The following is a 17,843-nucleotide window of genomic DNA, read 5'->3' on the forward strand; positions in this document are numbered from 1 at the left end:
TTCTGTGGACTGATGAAACAAAATTAGAACTGTTTGGGCCCATAGATCAACGCTATATTTGGAGGAGGAAGAACAAGGCCTATGAAGAAAAGAACACCTTGCCTACTGAGAAGCATGGAGGGGGGGGTCAATCATGCTTTGGGGCTGTTTTGCTTCTGTAGGTACAGGGAAGCTTCAGCGTGTGCAAGGTACCATGAATTCTCTTCAGTACCAGGAGATATTGGATGACAATGTGATGCAGTCCGTCACAAACCTGAGGCTTAGGAGACGTTGGACCTTTCAACAGGACAATGATCCCAAGTATACCTCCAAGTCTACTAGAGCATGGTTGCAGATTAAAGGCTGGAACATTTTGGAGTGGCCATCACAGTCACCAGACTTAAATCCGATTGAGAACCTCTGGTGGGACTTAAAGAAAGCAGTTGCAGTGCACAAGCCTAAGAATGTGACTAAACTGGAGGCTTTTGCCCATGACGAATGGGCGAAAATACCCATAGATCGCTGCAAGACACTTGTGTCAAGCTATACTTCACGTTTAAAAGCTGGTATAACTGTAAAAGGATGTTGTACTAAGATTGAATGTTACTTGGGGGTTGAATAAAACTGATAATGATGTGAGCACAGAAAAGATATTTGTGGTTATTTCATTATAAATGTTATGTTATATTTGTCTGACCTACACATGCCTCTTTGATTTAATTGTAAGCAGGATGACTGAATGATCAAACTCAATGTCAAACTTGCCAAAACAATCAATTTCAGTGGGGGTTGAATAATTTTGAACACAACTGTATAAACAATTAGACAATAAAAATGAACAATTTTACAGTAAAAATATGACTATCCATAAATACACATAGTGTAAAATAGACATACCTAATTTAAATACATAATAAAATGATAAAATAACTCTCCTCTTAAAACGATAAAATAACTCTTCTCACTGGTAGAGTCAGCCAATCGCAGATAAGGTGGTCTAGGAATCACTGATAAAGCAAGCTCTATGTTAAGCCCCATCGGAGCGAGGGATTGGGTCAGGAAAATCCACTTGGTCTCACACTTAGCAAGTTCCCTGACCCAATTTGAACCCCGCCACGATGGGGTAACACGCTCAACACCCCAGAAATGAAGACTCCTTGGATCTCGCTGGTGTTGGTGAAAATGGGCTGATACGTTGTGTTCGCGTTTACCCTTAAGTATATTTGTAATAATATATGTTCCCCCACTCTTATTTTGAGGGTACGTTTAGTGCGTCCTATGTAGATCAGATTGCATGGGTACATAAGTGCGTAAACTACGTGGGTGGTATCACACGTGATTAGATGTTTAATTTTGAATGATTTGTTAATAGCCGGAACAGAAAAAGTGTCACGTCTTCTAAAATTGGTTGGTGCAAACGAACAAGCTCTGCAACTTCCAGAAGTAAATGACCCTTTTAAATCAGGGAAGAAGGAAATATTTGGTGGATCCAAAACCTTCTTCACTATTCGATCCCCAAAATTTGGAGCCCTTCTATATATGAAGGAGGGCTTCTCAGGCAGAACGGGTCCCAGGGTCCTATCCATCAGGAGAATGGGTCAGTGCCGCCTAAAGATGCCCTCTACCTTCCTGTAGTCATTTGAAAAGTCAGATAGAAAACTCCACTGTTTGGAGTCACTATAATTCACAGCAGATTTGACTTGTGGGCCTAGCGGTCTCGGGGATTCCAAGATCTTGTGGATCCCTCTGTCTAAGCTGACCTCCTCATACCCTTTAGCCAAAAATCTATCCTTCAAGGTACCTACTTGTTCCATATAATCTTAAGTGGATGTGCAATTGCGCCTCACACGCATATATTGGCCTCTAGGTATATTCCTGAGCCAATTCGGGTGGTGGTCACTTTGAATCGCAAGATAGCTGTTGCGATCTGTTGTTTTAAAAAACACCTTAGTGGTTAATACATTCCGTTCCCTTTTGATTGTCACATCCAAAAAGTGAATCTCATTCTGATTATACTGGAACTCCAAGTTATTATTATTTTGGTTTGAGTTCAAATGTTGCATGAAAGACCATAGACGGTGCTCAGGACCTTCCCATATGAAGATAATATCGTCTATAAAGTGCCGGTAATATTTCAGTTCCGGCCTCTCCTCATTAAAAACAAATTTGTCCTCCCATTCCGACCTGAAAATATTCGCCAGACTGGGGGCAAATTTGGCGCCCATCGCCACGCCAGTCTTTTGGCTAAAGAAACTACTCTGGTACCAGAAGTAGTTTTGACTTAGACAGAAGTCAAGAGCTCTCTGTATAAAGACTTTCTGTTCCAGCTGCAAATCATCCCTCTTACTCATGGCCCAATTTAACGCTAAAAGGGCATCATCATGCTGGATGATGGTGTACAGGGACGACATCTCGGCCGTGACCAAAAAGGCAGACGAGTCGTCCCCCAACATCACATCACCCAGTGATATCAGACGATCAGCCGTATCCTTCAAAAATGCCCTAGTGCGTATCACGCTCAATTATAAAAATTGATCTAGGTACTAGCCGAGTTGAGCATTTACTGACCCTATCCCATTCACTATGGGGCGTGGGGGCGGGTTAACCGGGTTTTTGTGGATCTTTAGGAGCATGTACAGGATGGGGATACGACAGGAACTTGGAATTAAATAGTTCCTTTCCTTTTTCGTTAAAACCCCATCCTTAAATCCAAGTTCCACCAATGTTTTTAAGTTGAATATTTTAAACCCAAATAGAAAAATCCTCCAAGCTGCAATGACAAAAACAGGGGAAACCAATCCCTGCTGAAGTTATGCCAATAACATCCTGCTAATAAAATATCGAATATGCAGGGATAGATGAAACTAAATATGATGGGCTGACAATGCTTCCACGCTATCCACCAGAATATGAACACCAAAAAAAGAGCGAAATTAGGAGTACTGGATACTGAGATTTCCAGCATTAAGGAGAAATTATTACCCTTTAAGGAGAAAGACGAATATATCAAACATTCGGATACTCTGAAGAAGCACCTCAATAAGGAGGAGGCAGATCAGAGGGTTAAAAAGAGAAAAAAATGCCTAAGGGATATTAGGGATTACCAGGTTGGAGAGGTTTTTAATTGGCAGCCGGAAAGATGCACCTAAACCTGAACCAGCGGCCCACTTAGTTGCGGCAACACCTGCTGCTAAGGAGGATATATCGGATCCCCCCCTGCTACCTACGGTATCCAACACTCAACCCCTGGTGCCCAGCAGGTGGACGCACCGAGGTAGAGGAAGGGGTAGAGGTAGGGGCAAAAATGATGGTCGTCCAAAAGGGGATCACCAGCCCCTTGCTACCTATAATCGCTTTGACCATTTGTAAGAGGCTGAGGATTATCGCTATATCATGCAGCATCCGGGCGGACAGGGTTATCAGAGCCATGGAGGCAGGGGTGCCCCTTATGGACCTCCCTTTAGGGGGCAACCTCCTTATTTTATGTGGCACTGATAGGTAGCACTGATATGCAGCATTGGTGAGCACTGATAGATGGCACTGGTGGGCAATAATGGGCACTGGTGGGTGGCACTGATAGATTGCAATGATGGGCACTGGTGGGCGGCACTGATAGATGGCAATGATGGGCAGCTCTGATGGGGAGGGCACTGAAAGGGTCCCTGAGCCCTGATTGCCATCCCTGGTGGTCATGGGTGGGCAATCCCTGTTGGCTCTAGTGCAGGGATCTTCAAACTACGGCCCTCCAGCTGTTGCAGAACTACACGTCCCATGAGGCATTGTAAAACTCTGACATTAACAGACATGACTTGGCATGATGGGAATTGTAGTTCCTGAACAACTGAAAGGCCATAGTTTGAAGACCCCTGCTCTAGTGGCACCCCCCCCAAGGGTCTGCACTGGTAATCAAGTGCACTGATTACCAGCACAGACCCCCCCCCCCCCCCACCTCTGTCAGGAGAGCAGCAGATCGGCTCTCCTCTACTCGTGCCTGTCAGGCACGAACTGAGGAAAGCCGATCAACGCCACTTCCTATTTACTATGTTACCAGCTGTGATTGGACACCGCTGGTCACATGGTAAAGAGTCTACGTCATTAAGCTCATTACCGAGATCGGATATGTGGTTTGTGAGAGTGGCTCACCGCAGCCCCGATAGCGCCCTATCCTGCTGGACTTCATATGACGGCCAGTCAGGATAGTGCAACCACTTTGCCGCTGTCAATCTGCTATAGAGCGGGCGGCAAGTGGTTAAACAGGTGAACTAATTATCACCTCAATGGCAAAGTCATTTGACTTTCAGCTGTGTTCATTTTGATTATCTCACTATGAAAATAACTTTTGTGGAGCATTTCAGTCCCTGGTAGTGCAACTAAAGCAAATCATCAATTATGGGTTACAAGGCACTATCAAACGATCTCCTGGATAAAGTTGTGGAAATGGATACAAATTTTTTTTTTAGAAGGGGGTGGTTCTGTTCTTTACCCACTGTATAATTAACAAATTAAAGCCAAACTCCAGATCACACTTTATAACCGGTTAGGAGAAGTTTTTTTTTTTTCCTTTTGGGATAAATGTTTTACTTTGAATTAATAAAACCTGATCATGTAAGCAACCCTTTCAGTGTTAAATGTTTTAGCTCATCTCTGTAAACTGATACATCTTAACCACTTGCCGACCGCATACTGTATATGTATGTATGTGTGTGTATATATATATATATATATATATATATAGCGGCAAGTTGGCTCATACTGGCAAAACAACGTATTGGTACGTTGCTCGCCTGGTGGCAGCCCCCGATCGTCATAGGGAAGCCGATTCGTGTGTCAGGCGGCTCCGATTGCCACCTGTCACCCACGATCGCTCCCCGCTGAGAAAGGACGACGGTTGGCTGTTGTAAACACAGGCAATCCTCCTCCCTGAAATGATCACAGAGCTCATGTGATCCTTTTATATAAGATCACATGTCTCTATGGTCATCTCAGAAGCCACCCCCCCACAGTTGGAATCACTCCCCTAGGGTCACATTTAACCCCTTCATCCCCTATACTGTTAACCCCTTCCCTGCCAGTGTCATTATTACAGTAACAGTGCATATTTTTAGCGCTGATTACAGTAGTAATGTCACTGGTATCCCTAAAAGTGTCAAAAATGTCAGGGGTCCGATCTGTCTGCCGCAATGTGGCAGTCCCGCAAAAAAAAAAAAAACGCAAAACGACGCCATTATTAGTAATAAAAAATAACTAAAAATTACAAATATTTCCCGTAGATAGTAGACGTAATAGCTTTTGTGCAAACCATTTAAAATACGCTTATTGCGATATTCTTTTACCAAAAATATGTAGCAGAAAACACATTGGCCTAAAATGTTTAAAAAATTTTTGATTTTTAATTTTTTTTTTTTTTTTTAAATGTCATATAGCAGAATGTGAAAAATATTTTTTTTTTCTGAATTGTCGCTCTTTTTTTGTTTATAGCGCAAAAAATAAAAATTGCATGGATGATCAAATACCACCAAAAGAAATCTCTATTTGTGGGAAAAAAAGAACGTTCATTTTATTTGGGTACAGCGTTGCACGACCACACAGTTGTCTGTTAAAGTAACGCAGTGCCAAATCGCAAAATAGGGCCTGGTCATTAGTGGGCAAATCCTTCCGGTCTTTAAAGTGGGTAATAGAGCTTGTTTGTTTGTAAAGCAAAAGACTTTCTGGCAGGATTGCCAGATAAAAATAGAATTTAGCCTAAAAGAAAAATAATGCAACCATCGCATCTAAGAATTGGTAGACAGCAAAATAATAAATGTTTGCAATTGTAAGGCCCCTTTTATACAAGAGGTCTGATTGGGTTCACCTTTCCTCTTTTCAGGCAGAAGCGATTGGACCCTCCATTCTCGTAGTCAGATGTAAACAGCCGATGCGATCCAGCAGAAACAAACGGAAGGGGATCCATTACCCCTTTTTTGACCAGATCTGCGGTCAATCATGTGTACATTGACAGCAAGTCTGTTTATATCCGATGGGTAGAATTAGAACCAAAGGGGATTTAAATGTGCCTCTGGAAAAAATGTTTCAAAAAATACAATTCTTTAAAATTGATAACAAACTGTATTAAATATACATTAAAAAGACATACATGCAATACATTACAGTGTATGTGATTATAACAGAAATTACACATATCGTAAAGAAGACCATCAGAATATTATATATTGGTGAGCCCACAGGGGCTACATGTAGATCAAACTGGTGCTGGAACTACGCGTTTCGCTACAAATGCTTCGTCAGGCTCCAGCTGCTTGAGCAGATTCGCAATACATATACATAGATAGTCTAAAGATAAGTAATATAAACATTAGAACAGTAAGGAGCAAATCTATTCAGAAAAAAACACTATAATTTATGCGTAACAACAATAAAAAAGCCTTTCTATCTACCATATTCATTGTATGCTTATCTTGTAAATCAGTATATCTTCTCTATTAGCACCATATAAACAGTATTTCATTAATTTTAAATACATAAAAGAAGGGCAATACAATGTCCATCTATTTTTCACAAAAGTAATGATTTGTATACAATGTAAACACATCATGGACCAAGAAGACAGAAGAGAAACCAGGGAAAGAATGGAAGTAGGGTGGGGAGAGGAAGGGAGGGGGGGGAGGGAAAAGGGGACAAGGGGGAAAAGAAAGTGGGAAAGGTATACATATTGTAGGGAGTAAATCATCAGATCAACTAAGGGGGGGGGGGGCATATTGGAAATAGGCAGTCCCAAGGGTATGGTGTCCCTGTAGGGTGCCCACCAAATGGGGAGGGGTGGAGAGGAGATGGTACTAAATTGGCGCACCTCATCCCCATAAACAAGCGTCAAGGAGATGGGGGTCAAGGCCACAGTAAGTCCGCTGTATAAATATTATATACGGTAACTTAAAACTTACCCTCAATTTCTGATCAAAGTGGGTTTAAACCTATTTAGCAGAAGGTGTGTATTTGTGTCAATGTCACAAAAAGGGTGTAGCCGGCAGCTCCTAGATTGTTTCCAAAAAGGGGGATACAAAAATGAGTATAGGGGAATCTATAAATGGATAAGTCCATAGGACAGAAGTGTCTATTGTTGAATATAGATCTCCAAAGACGGAGAAGAGAAAAGAAGGTTAGAACCCATATAATTAAGAGCCCCTGAAAGGTAAAAAGCAGAAAAAAGGAAAAAACAAAAAGTGATGTCAAAAATGTGAATAAGCCACCGCATAAGTGCTGGAGGATCGAAGCAAGTAGTGAGAAGATGTGAAAATATTGAACACAAGTGAATATATGTCTGGAATATAACTCACCCCACAACAGTGGTTGGCACAAACTTCTAAATGTGATATGTATTATGACAGTGATAAATTGATAAATTGCTTACGCACATTCACTGATGGATGTCCAAAAAAGGACATAAACAGAAGGAGGGGGGGGGGGGGGGGGAGGTAAGTAACAAGGTAAGATGGAAAAATCCAAATATAAAAGAGAAAAGGGATTCCTCAAAAGGGGATCGCATCCATTATGTGGTTATTCGATCTCTATATTTGAAAAGCCATCTGAAATGAGAGCCACCATCTTAGGATCAGTGAATGACCATAGACTAAAGTTACAAAAATACTGTATGAGAAAATAGGAAACCGGCATCGTGAGGCTTACCCCTTATGAAATGGTCTAAAGTTTGTCTATTCATATGACAGTCTGTATATCCTTCCAATAGTTATGCGGGCCGACCTGTGCTAGCGCCCAGCTCCAGCGGCACTTAAATATGTGAGAAAAGGGCGCCAATCCCTCCCCCTCACGCCTCCCGCCCCCCACACCCGCCTGCTGAGTGTCCGATAGCAGACATCCGGGAGGATGTTCCTGTGCGTCGGGCTCATGTCACTTCCGGTCGCATGGCCGGAAGTGACGAAAAAGCCAAGCCCTCGTATTTCACAACATTCGGTAAGAAGCACCGGATGAGATAGAACGCAACAGCTGGAGATAGTCAAGAAGCCAGAGATCTAAAACAGAGTCTCTATCCCACTTTCTTGAATGCATAGAAGTGTGAAAAATATGTATAGATGACATCTTCGTTCTATGGTTGGGCCCTCTTGACATACTGAAGTATTTTGTTGAAGCCCTCAATACCAATACCTTCAATTTGCATTTCACATACATTTATGACCAACATAAGATCCCATTTTTGGATCTAGAGATCTACAGAGATCCTAACATCACTTCACTTTTTAGGAAACCTACTGCCACAAATTCTTTGTTACATGCAGATAGCAGCCACCCCAAGCATGTCATAGAGGGAATACCAATAGGAAAATAATGTAGAATCCGGCGAAATTGTTCGCAGGATTCCACTTCTGAAACGGAAGCAACAGTTACAATCTAGGTTCCTACAAAGAGGATATAGTAGAAAAAGTACCAAGAGAGCCTATGAAAAAGCAAAAGGCAGTCCCATGGATCTCCTCTTGTTTCAAGGGGAACCTTCCCAATCAAACCAATTAAAAGAAATAATGGCCAAACACTGGCATTTACTAACGGAAGACAAAATTCTAGGGAATTTTGTAGACACAAGACCCTATATGATTTTCAGAAGAAATAAATCTATTAAAGATCTAGTAACAGCCAGCCATTATGAGAGAAATAAAAAAACAGACCCCTGTGCCAAACTCTTCCCAATGGCCGAACATTTATTTCTAGACATTTTGTAACATGCCAGACTGTTGGCATTGTATATTTGTGGAAATGTGAATGCCCATCATTTTATATGGGCAAGACGAAGGGACATTTTGGCGAAAGAGTTAAGGATCATGTAGCCTACACTAAAGGTGGAGATTTGGAGAGTCCAATACCCCGACATATAGCTCACACACATAGATACAAGCGTACCAAATTTAAATTTTTTGCCTTAGAGAGGATCCACCCTGGCCCCAGGGGTGGACCCTTCGACAATATCATTCTCCAAAGAGAGTCACGCTGGATCTTTTCTCTAAACGCATGTGTCCCTCCGGGCTTACATGAACATCTGAGCTTTTCTCATTTTCTACACGAATGATATTTATCTATAGCTTTTTTGGCTATTGATTACTTTATGTCAATCCTGTTGCTTCTGTACATCATGTAAATATGTATTGTATATATATATTTGTATTTACTTAATTTTTATAATTCTCTATAAAAATCAAAATGTATTTATTTTTATTCCCTCCCTCACACCCCCCTCCTTTTTTTTTTTTTTTTTACCTTTTTGTAGGTCTCTATACATATTGTGGGACTGCTTATCAGGTGTTCTATTGTCCTGTGTCCTAGGGCCCTACATTGGTACACATAGGACAGGCGTAAATGAAAATCAAAATGCATTTCCTTTGTGTTTGTTATAGATTCCCCTATACTCATTTTTGTATCCCCCTTTTTGGAAACAATCTAGGAGCTGCCGGCTACACCCTTTTTGTGACATCAATTGACACAAATACACACCTTCTGCTAAATACTTTTAAACCCACTTTGATCAGAAATTGAGGGTAAGTTTTAAGTTAAACAAAAAAATGAGGATAGAAAAAGATGGGGCTTTACAGGCCAGTGGGAGTAGAAGGATCAGACTCAAAACCAATATTGTAAAACCAAAAATACATTTTATTGATAAACATAGAGTAAAATTACGCATGGATAACCATGCATACTTGAAAATGACAAACTGACATACAATGGTAAAATCAAACATATAGAGTCGCTAGCAGTATAGAAACAATCCCCAAGGGGGATTTGACCACAAAAGCCTGTGTAGGATGGAAGATGGGTCTCAAGCTGGATTCGGTCAATGTAGGTCCCCAGCAAGCCGACGCGTTTCGCTCAAGGCTTCCTCAGGGCCTGAGAGACCATAACAGACCGGTGTTTCCTTCTTAGTAGTGACTCATGCTAGACGACAAGGTTGTAGTGATGACAGATGCTGCTTGGAAGATGTTGCTTCCGTATTTCCAATATGAATTCTATACAGATATCATGGACAAATTTATTGCACTGGATCCAATACTTTAAAATCCCCACTGCGTCACCAATGGAAGGGCTTCTAGGTTTACCCTCACTGTAACCTCTTGAACAAAAATCGCAGTCAAAGAAGGTAAGAGTCCTCTCCTTGGCGTATTTCCAATTCTATATATATATATATATATATATATATATATATATATATATTCACCATTAGGTATGATGGATCTACTTTTACATAGGAGTGGCTTCAAGCAGGACAAGAATCAGCTTTCTCTTTGCGGTTCAGGAGATGCTAATGTTCACGGCCTAGAGACCCTGGATGGTGGCAGTGAATGACCTCTCCTTGATATATGAAGTACTCCAGACAGGAAGGGGGGGGCGCATATGCATGTATATTTTTCATTTATAGGGACAATTGGTCCTGGGCTGCATCAGCCCTCCATCTTCAATTCACCAGACAACCTGCATATGCGCCCCCCCCCCTTCCTGCCTGGAGTACTTCATATATCAAGGAGAGGTCATTCACTGCCACCATCCAGGGTCTCTAGGCCGTGAACATTAGCATCTCCTGAACCACAAAGAGAAAGCTGATTCTTGTCCTGCTTGAAGCCACTCCTATGTAAAAGTAGATCCATCATACCTAATGGTGAACATATATATATATATATATATAGAATTGGAAATACGACAAGGAGAGGACTCTTACCTTCTTTGACTGCGATTTTTGTTCAAGAGGTTACAGTGAGGGTAAACCTAGAAGCCCTGCCATTGGTGACGCAGTGGGGATTTTAAAGTATTGGATCCAGTGCAATAAATTTGTCTATGATATCTGTATAGAATTCATATTGGAAATACGGAAGCAACATCTTCCAAGCAGCATCTGTCATCACTACAACCTTGTCGTCTAGCATGAGTCACTACTAAGAAGGAAACACCGGTCTGTTATGGTCTCTCAGGCCCTGAGGAAGCCTTGAGCGAAACGCGTCGGCTTGCTGTGGACCTACATTGACCGAATCCAGCTTGAGACCCATCTTCCATCCTACACAGGCTTTTGTGGTCATATCCCCCTTGGGGATTGTTTCTATACTGCTAGCGACTCTATATGTTTGATTTTACCATTGTATGTCAGTTTGTCATTTTCAAGTATGCATGGTTATCCATGCGTAATTTTACTCTAGGTTTATCAATAAAATGTATTTTTGGTTTTACAATATTGGTTTTGCGTCTGATCCTTCTACTCCCACTGGCCTGTAAAGCCCCATCTTTTTCTATCCTCATTTTTTTGTTGTTCTCATAGGGGTAAGAGCCTAAATTGCACGGCAATTTCTGTATAAGTTTTAAGTTAAATAATATTTATACAGCAGATTTACTGTGGCCTTGAACCCATCTCCTAGACGCTTGTTTATGGGGATGAGGTGCGCCAATTTTGTACCATCTCCTCCCCTCCCCATTTGGTGGGCACCCTACAGGGACACCATACCCTTGGGAGTGCCTATTTCCAATATGCCCCCCCTTTAGTTGATCTGATGATTTACTCCCTACAATATGTATACCTTTCCCCACTTTCTTTTCCCCCTTGTCCCTTATCCTTTTCCCTCCCCCTCTCTCCTTCCCCCTCTTTCCCCCCCCCCCCTTCCTCTCCCCACCCTACTTCCTTTCTTTCCCTTGTTTCTTTTTTGTCTTCTTGGTCCATGATGTGTTTACATTGTATACAAATCATTACTTTTGTGAAAAATAGATGGACATTGTATTTCCCTTCTTTTATGTATTTAAAATTAATAAAAAAATAAAATACTGTTTATATGGTGCTAATAGAGGAGATATACTGGTTTAAAAGATAAGCATACAATGAATTAATATGGTAGATAGAAAAGCTGTTTTATTATTGTTATGCATAAATTAGTGATTTTTTCTGAATAGATTTGCTCCTTACTGTTCTAATGTTTATATTACTTATCTTTAGACTATCTATGTATATGTATATGTATTGTGAATCTGCTCAAACAGCTGGAGCCTGACGAAGCATTTGTAGCGAAACGCGTAGTTCCAGCACCAGTTTGATCTACATGTAGCCCCTGTGGGCTCACCAATATGCAATATGGTCTTCTTTACGATATATGTAATTTCTGTTATAATCACATACACTGTAATGTATTGCATGTATGTCTTTTTTTTTTTTATGTATATTTAATACATTTTATCAATTTTAGAAAATGTTATTTTTTGAAACATTTTTTCCAGAGGCACATTTAAATCCCCTTTGGTTCTAATTATACCCATTTGGGTAGACTGGGAACCCCCCCCCCCCTTTCTTTACATGCTTACGTCCATGGGGAAGGTGCCAATATATCCCTGGTTATTTTTCAAAGCCAATCTTTCCCCCTCCACAACCAATTTCTGTTTATATCCGACTACCTGTAGAGCAGAGTGGGCTTTGTCGGCTCTGCTTAAGTGGAACGTATGCAGACCTGTCATCCAACCACTCCTCAGCTCAGCAGAGGATAAGTGGACAGAGATCGCCTGCTGAGCAAAACCAGATCTGGCCTGTAGGAAAGGGGCCTATGAGTCCTCCTTAAGGTTACCAGCCCAGCTTGATTGCTAGTAACTTAAAGTAACACACGTGTGGCAGCAAGAGAGTGGGCTTTAACAACCACATGCTACACGCATGCGTCACTGGATAGCCGATATTATAGACAGCTCTTTGACCCTCTTTAGCCATCATTAGCAAGCAGGACTGGCTACCAATCAGGTGACCACTGTGACAGCCAATCAGAAGATATAAGATTGCCGATCCTTTCCCCTAGGCCAGGGGTGTCCAAACGTTTTTTTTAAAGAGGGCCAGATTTGATGAAGTTAACATGCCTCGTGAGGGTCGACCATTTTGCCTGACATTCTTTGGACCAATAAAATTAAATACAAGTTAACTATTTTTGCAAAGTTTATTTCAAACGGCATCGTTCATTTCGTGACATGGATGACAAATCTAAACAGGTGTTAAATCACTCTGCCTTTCATATCTGAAGGCCAGATGAAAAAAATCCAGGTAGCTGAAATATATGTCAGGAACATTGTAAAGTACATTACATATTAATGGTAATAAAGGTTGTCTGTCAACTTTTATGTTAAAAAAATATGAACAGGAACATAACACCAAGTATACATGTTGTGTCCAAATATATTTAAAACTGATTTAGACCAACTGACATTAACTGAGATTTTACAATGTATTCATCTCAATTGGGAGCATGCATGCTCCCTAATCGGCCACACAAGGATTAACCACATAAGCGCTATGTGAACCCACCGATGATGATTGATAGCAGCAATAATAGTCATGAATGACGCCAATGTGTTTTTCCAAATTACCTGTTGGGGCCATATTAAAGCGGCCCACATGCCAATTGGACTTTGGACATGCCTGCCCTAGGCATACAGATCCTATTAATGGGACGCTGGGCAGGAAGGGCTTAAATTATTCAATATAAAGAATTATATTACTTCCGTATGGCACAAGTTCTGCCTTCCTCAATCCTGGTATTCAAAGGTTTGTTTCATTCAGCCCATTGAAAAACTGAGAAGGTCTTTGTACTAACTATGCGATATTCGTACAACGATCTCCCCCACTGTGCTTTTGTATTCTGTCAGGGAAACGGCCCCTCCATCAGAACACACTAGTCAGCACTAGTAGCCATTGGCTACAAGAGAGACTGGCTTCTGTCGGTTGAAGAACTGTACATATGGCTTCAAAGTCGGGAACTGCCAAACCAACAGTTTCGGCTCGTGTGCAGCTAGCTTAACATCCCACTAAGGTTAAGGATGTGTAATGCAACAGACTACATAAGATGGAATGTAAACAAAATAAAATATGAATACATTAAACTATTAACATCTCCATCAAATATTTTTTTTTGTTCTTTACTGAAGCTTTTTAGTAATTCTTTTTTACGTTTTCATCTTTCTCAGATGTCCGGTCCTATTCTCCTTCTTCCAGAACTATCGTTTATGACTGGCATCCCAGAAAAAATGAAAAAAGACTTTCGGGCAATGAAGGTAAATTTCACACTTAATGGGGCTTCTACTTTATGCATGGATTCATCCAGTTTCTTCCTAAAGCAAAAAAAAAAAAAATCCTGTTGAAAGTTCAATGCTGCTCAGTTTATCTACTTTTTTTTCCCTTAGCACTGTCCTACAACTAAAGCTTAATTAATTTAACACCACAGGTGCTTTAAATGTGCCTAGTTTAAATACAAGAAATAACTTTTTATATTGGCTTCTCACAATCCCTTTTAGACAATGACTGTGTCTGGTAGCTGATTATGAACTTTTGGTATAGACTATCGTGCTTCCAAGATTTTGGCACAGAAAGATATTAACTTTATATTGGTGTAATTTTTGCTGTTACATTGGTATGGTAATGGTAGTCTTTCCATCATGAAACCTTTGGGTCTTGGGTTAAAGCGGTAGTAAACTCTTTACGTACAGGTAAGCTTATAATAAAGTTTCCCTCTGGGTCAAACTAATATTTCCTGAACGTGTACTGTCTTGGGGATAGTCACTATGTCTATAGTCTGTGACATCACTATTGCATGTGCACTACACTCTGAAGGGACAACATGTCATCTATTCAGAGCGCTGTGTGCAAGAGTTACATCATTGTGGCTCAGCCATTCAGACAGCTGGAGCCCATTAACCTTAAAGGAACTGGGTGAAACTTAAGCCCTGGCAGCCGTGACAGCATGTTGCTGAAGGGCTTCATTTAGTGCTAGTATGTGTTGCATTCTAGGAGAGTATGAAATTATCTTGCGGGGGCCCATAATTTCTTTTTTCTCTTCTGCATTTACTACTGCTATAAAGGGTTAGTTCAGGGGAAACCCCTTAACCAGTTGTGGATCGCCCACCGCAGATTTACTGCGCAAGGTGGCTCGGCTGCGCGACCTTGCGTACCTGTACGTCGGTCGCGCACGGGGCTAGGGGGCACGACCCCATGATGTCGTGATTTGGTTCAGAACCGATCAGTCATCAGTTCCAGGCCAATGATTTTTGGCTTGGACCTGTTGATCGGTTCTGTCCTATTGGAGTACGTCCTGTGCCTGTGTAATGTAAACACAGGCACTTGAAATGGTGTAATCTTCTCTCCTGTAGCCCTTTTCGGTTCCAGCGTGAGAAGAGAGAACATCAACTGTGAGTACACAAGCAGTGCACTGACCCCAGTACACACAGGCACACATTTAACCATCTAATCACCCCCAGTTAACCCTTTCACGCCCTGTCACAATGTACACTCTATACAGTATACAGATAAACTTACTGATCACTGTATTATTGTCACTTGTGACTTCAGTTAGTGTGAGAGACAGTTAGTGGTAATCACAGATAGGATTAGGGTACCCGCCATACATCCCCTAATGAAGATTTAACCCCCTGATCACCCCCCAGTTAACCCTTTGACGCCCTGTCAGAGTGTACACTATATCCAGATACATTTACTGATCACTGTATTCGTGTCACATTTGACTTCAGTTAGTGTGAGAGACAGCGGTAGCTAGAGGGAGTCCCTGATGGGTTTAGGGTACCCGCCATATATCCCCTAATACATTTTTAATCCCCTGATCACCCCCAGGTAACCCCTACATTGCTCTGTCACAGTGTCACTATGATAGTGTACAGATCTTTTTTCTGATCATTGTATTGGTTGTCACAGGTGACATCAGTTACAGGTGACATCAGTTAGTGGTAACGTTGGCGTCAATCCAGGACAGCATCAGATTGCCCACCGCATATTTAGTAATACATTTTAACCCTTTGATTGACAATGACACACACACTAAACACCTCGATTATTAGTGTCTGAACAGATATCTGTGATTGGATCAGAACTATACTAGAGTCCCAGTAGTTTAGTATAGTGTTACCAAAACGCAGCATTGGCAGGATCAGCCTCGACACCTGCCAGCATCTGTGTTTAGCCCCCCCCATGAAGTTCAGAATCAGCAGATTACTGTCACTTCCAATACACAACACACTAAACTGCAGCATTAGCAGAGTCAGGCCTGATCTCTGCTAGCACTAGCAGTTAAATTTTTTGGTAGCAGTTCAAACAGTCCTTGACAAGCAGGTGCTTTTCGTTTCAATAGTTTTTATTGAATTTTGCAACTTGAATACAGTAACAAGCGAGGCATATGAACAGTATGAATACATAGGAGTCATTGTACAAAACAGTGCTAAAGGTGTAGCCTTGGCAGGTCAGTGATGCAACCGAGCTTTGAAATAGACTCAGAATGACGAAGAAAGCTGAGTAGGGCTGAATTCCAAGGAAAGGGGGGAGCAGATTCCTCCGGAGCACCCCAAAAGGGAACATGCTGTGCCCCAGAGAAATGAGGCTGAATGAAGCCTAATGAAAACAGGAAGGAAAACAGCCTTGGTATATTACAGCAAAATAAAAGGAGCAAGTAAACCCAGTCAGACATAAAAAGAGAGATTAGGTTAGCCAAGAACTACCAAGACCATTAAGTGGAGAAAACAAAATACATGCCTTGTTGATAAATGCAAACGGGGAGAAGAATAGAGAAAGTTGGAGGAAACCAGAGCTAGAATAAGAGGGGTCACGGGAGAAAGGAGGAGGAGGAAAGGGAGGACTGGAGGGGGGGAGAGGGAGGAAAGAGAGGATCCCATGGTCCAGACCCACCCCGTGTAGTATTAGTCAGCAAAGGAGAGTCCAGAACCTGACTTAAAGTGTTACCTTGATAAAGGTCGCCCAGGGTTCCCAGATAGACTCAAAGTTTTCCCTAGAATCGTCTAGGATACTATACATCTTTTCTTGAGTCATGATTCAGGAGATTTTGCCTTTTGCTGCAAGGAATGAGACTGTGGATTTTTTCCAATGCTTAGCAATTGTAATTTTTGCTCCTAGAAAAATATATGAAATTAGAGTCTGGGCGTTCTTAGGGACTTGGGAGAGATTATGACCCAGAAGGGCATAAATGGCGGGATTGCGCAATCGTAACTCCTGTAACCCGTCTCACTGTGCGGAATAATCTGTTCAAAAAATTGCGGCGTTTGGGGCATTCTCAAAAAACACGTAAGTGATTACCCAGAAGATCACAGCCCCTGAAGCAGACAGGGGAGGAATTAGGAAAAATCGCTGCCAAGCGAGCCGGTACCATGTACCATCGCATCAGAACTTTGACATTAGCCTCCATGAGGCTCACATTGTGGATCCCACAAAGGGATCTTGCGGCACAGGAATGCCATACATCCAGGTCCCAGTCTGCATTCAGGTCCTGCTCCCATTTCGGCATATAGGGAGTTTTATCTTCGGAATCAATCAGAGAGGCATAACTGAGGGAGATCCCTCCCTTGACATCTTTCATTCTGGAACACCATTGTTTGTAAGGAGTGACCGATAGGGGGTTCGGGTACCCTGACTTGATCACCGTCAGGAAGTTTGAGATCTGAGAGAAGCGATTCAATTTAGTCGTACAATGGGAATAAGAGATAGGACCCTTTGCATCAAAGAAGTGTCTGATCCTATAGAGGCCTTTATCCGTCCACCATTTGAAAGCCTTAATATTATTCCCAGGAGGGAAGTCAGGATTATGGAAAATATATCTAAGTGGACCCCATAGCGAGGAAATCTTATGTGATTTATGGATCATGTCGCAAAGAGCAAATGAATGCCAGAGAGTAGGGGCCAGGATCGGGGGCCGGGAGGCAGGGGGACTCCAGAGCAAGAAAATCTATAGTACCGAGAGGGATGGCCTGTCTTTCCATATAATACCAGTCTGGCTTTTCTCATTTAGCATAAATAATAGAAAACTGCGTTAGTTGGGCTGCTTGGTAATACTTCCAAATGTCTGGGACCC

General features: G+C 41.7%; 1 protein-coding gene across 1 annotated transcript in view; it reads left to right on the forward strand.

Moving 5' to 3' along the window:
• Window positions 1-17,843, forward strand: part of PIWIL2 (piwi like RNA-mediated gene silencing 2) — a 727,256-nt gene that overhangs the window by 349,762 nt on the left and 359,651 nt on the right. The window contains exon 11 of the mRNA XM_082255773.1: window positions 13,945-14,031. Within this exon, the coding sequence (XP_082111899.1) occupies window positions 13,945-14,031 (87 nt within the window). The remainder of the gene's footprint in view (window positions 1-13,944; window positions 14,032-17,843) is intronic.

The sequence above is a fragment of the Pelophylax lessonae genome (assembly GCF_965119305.1).
Source record: "Pelophylax lessonae genome assembly, chromosome: 4".
NCBI classification, from domain to species: domain Eukaryota; kingdom Metazoa; phylum Chordata; class Amphibia; order Anura; family Ranidae; genus Pelophylax; species Pelophylax lessonae.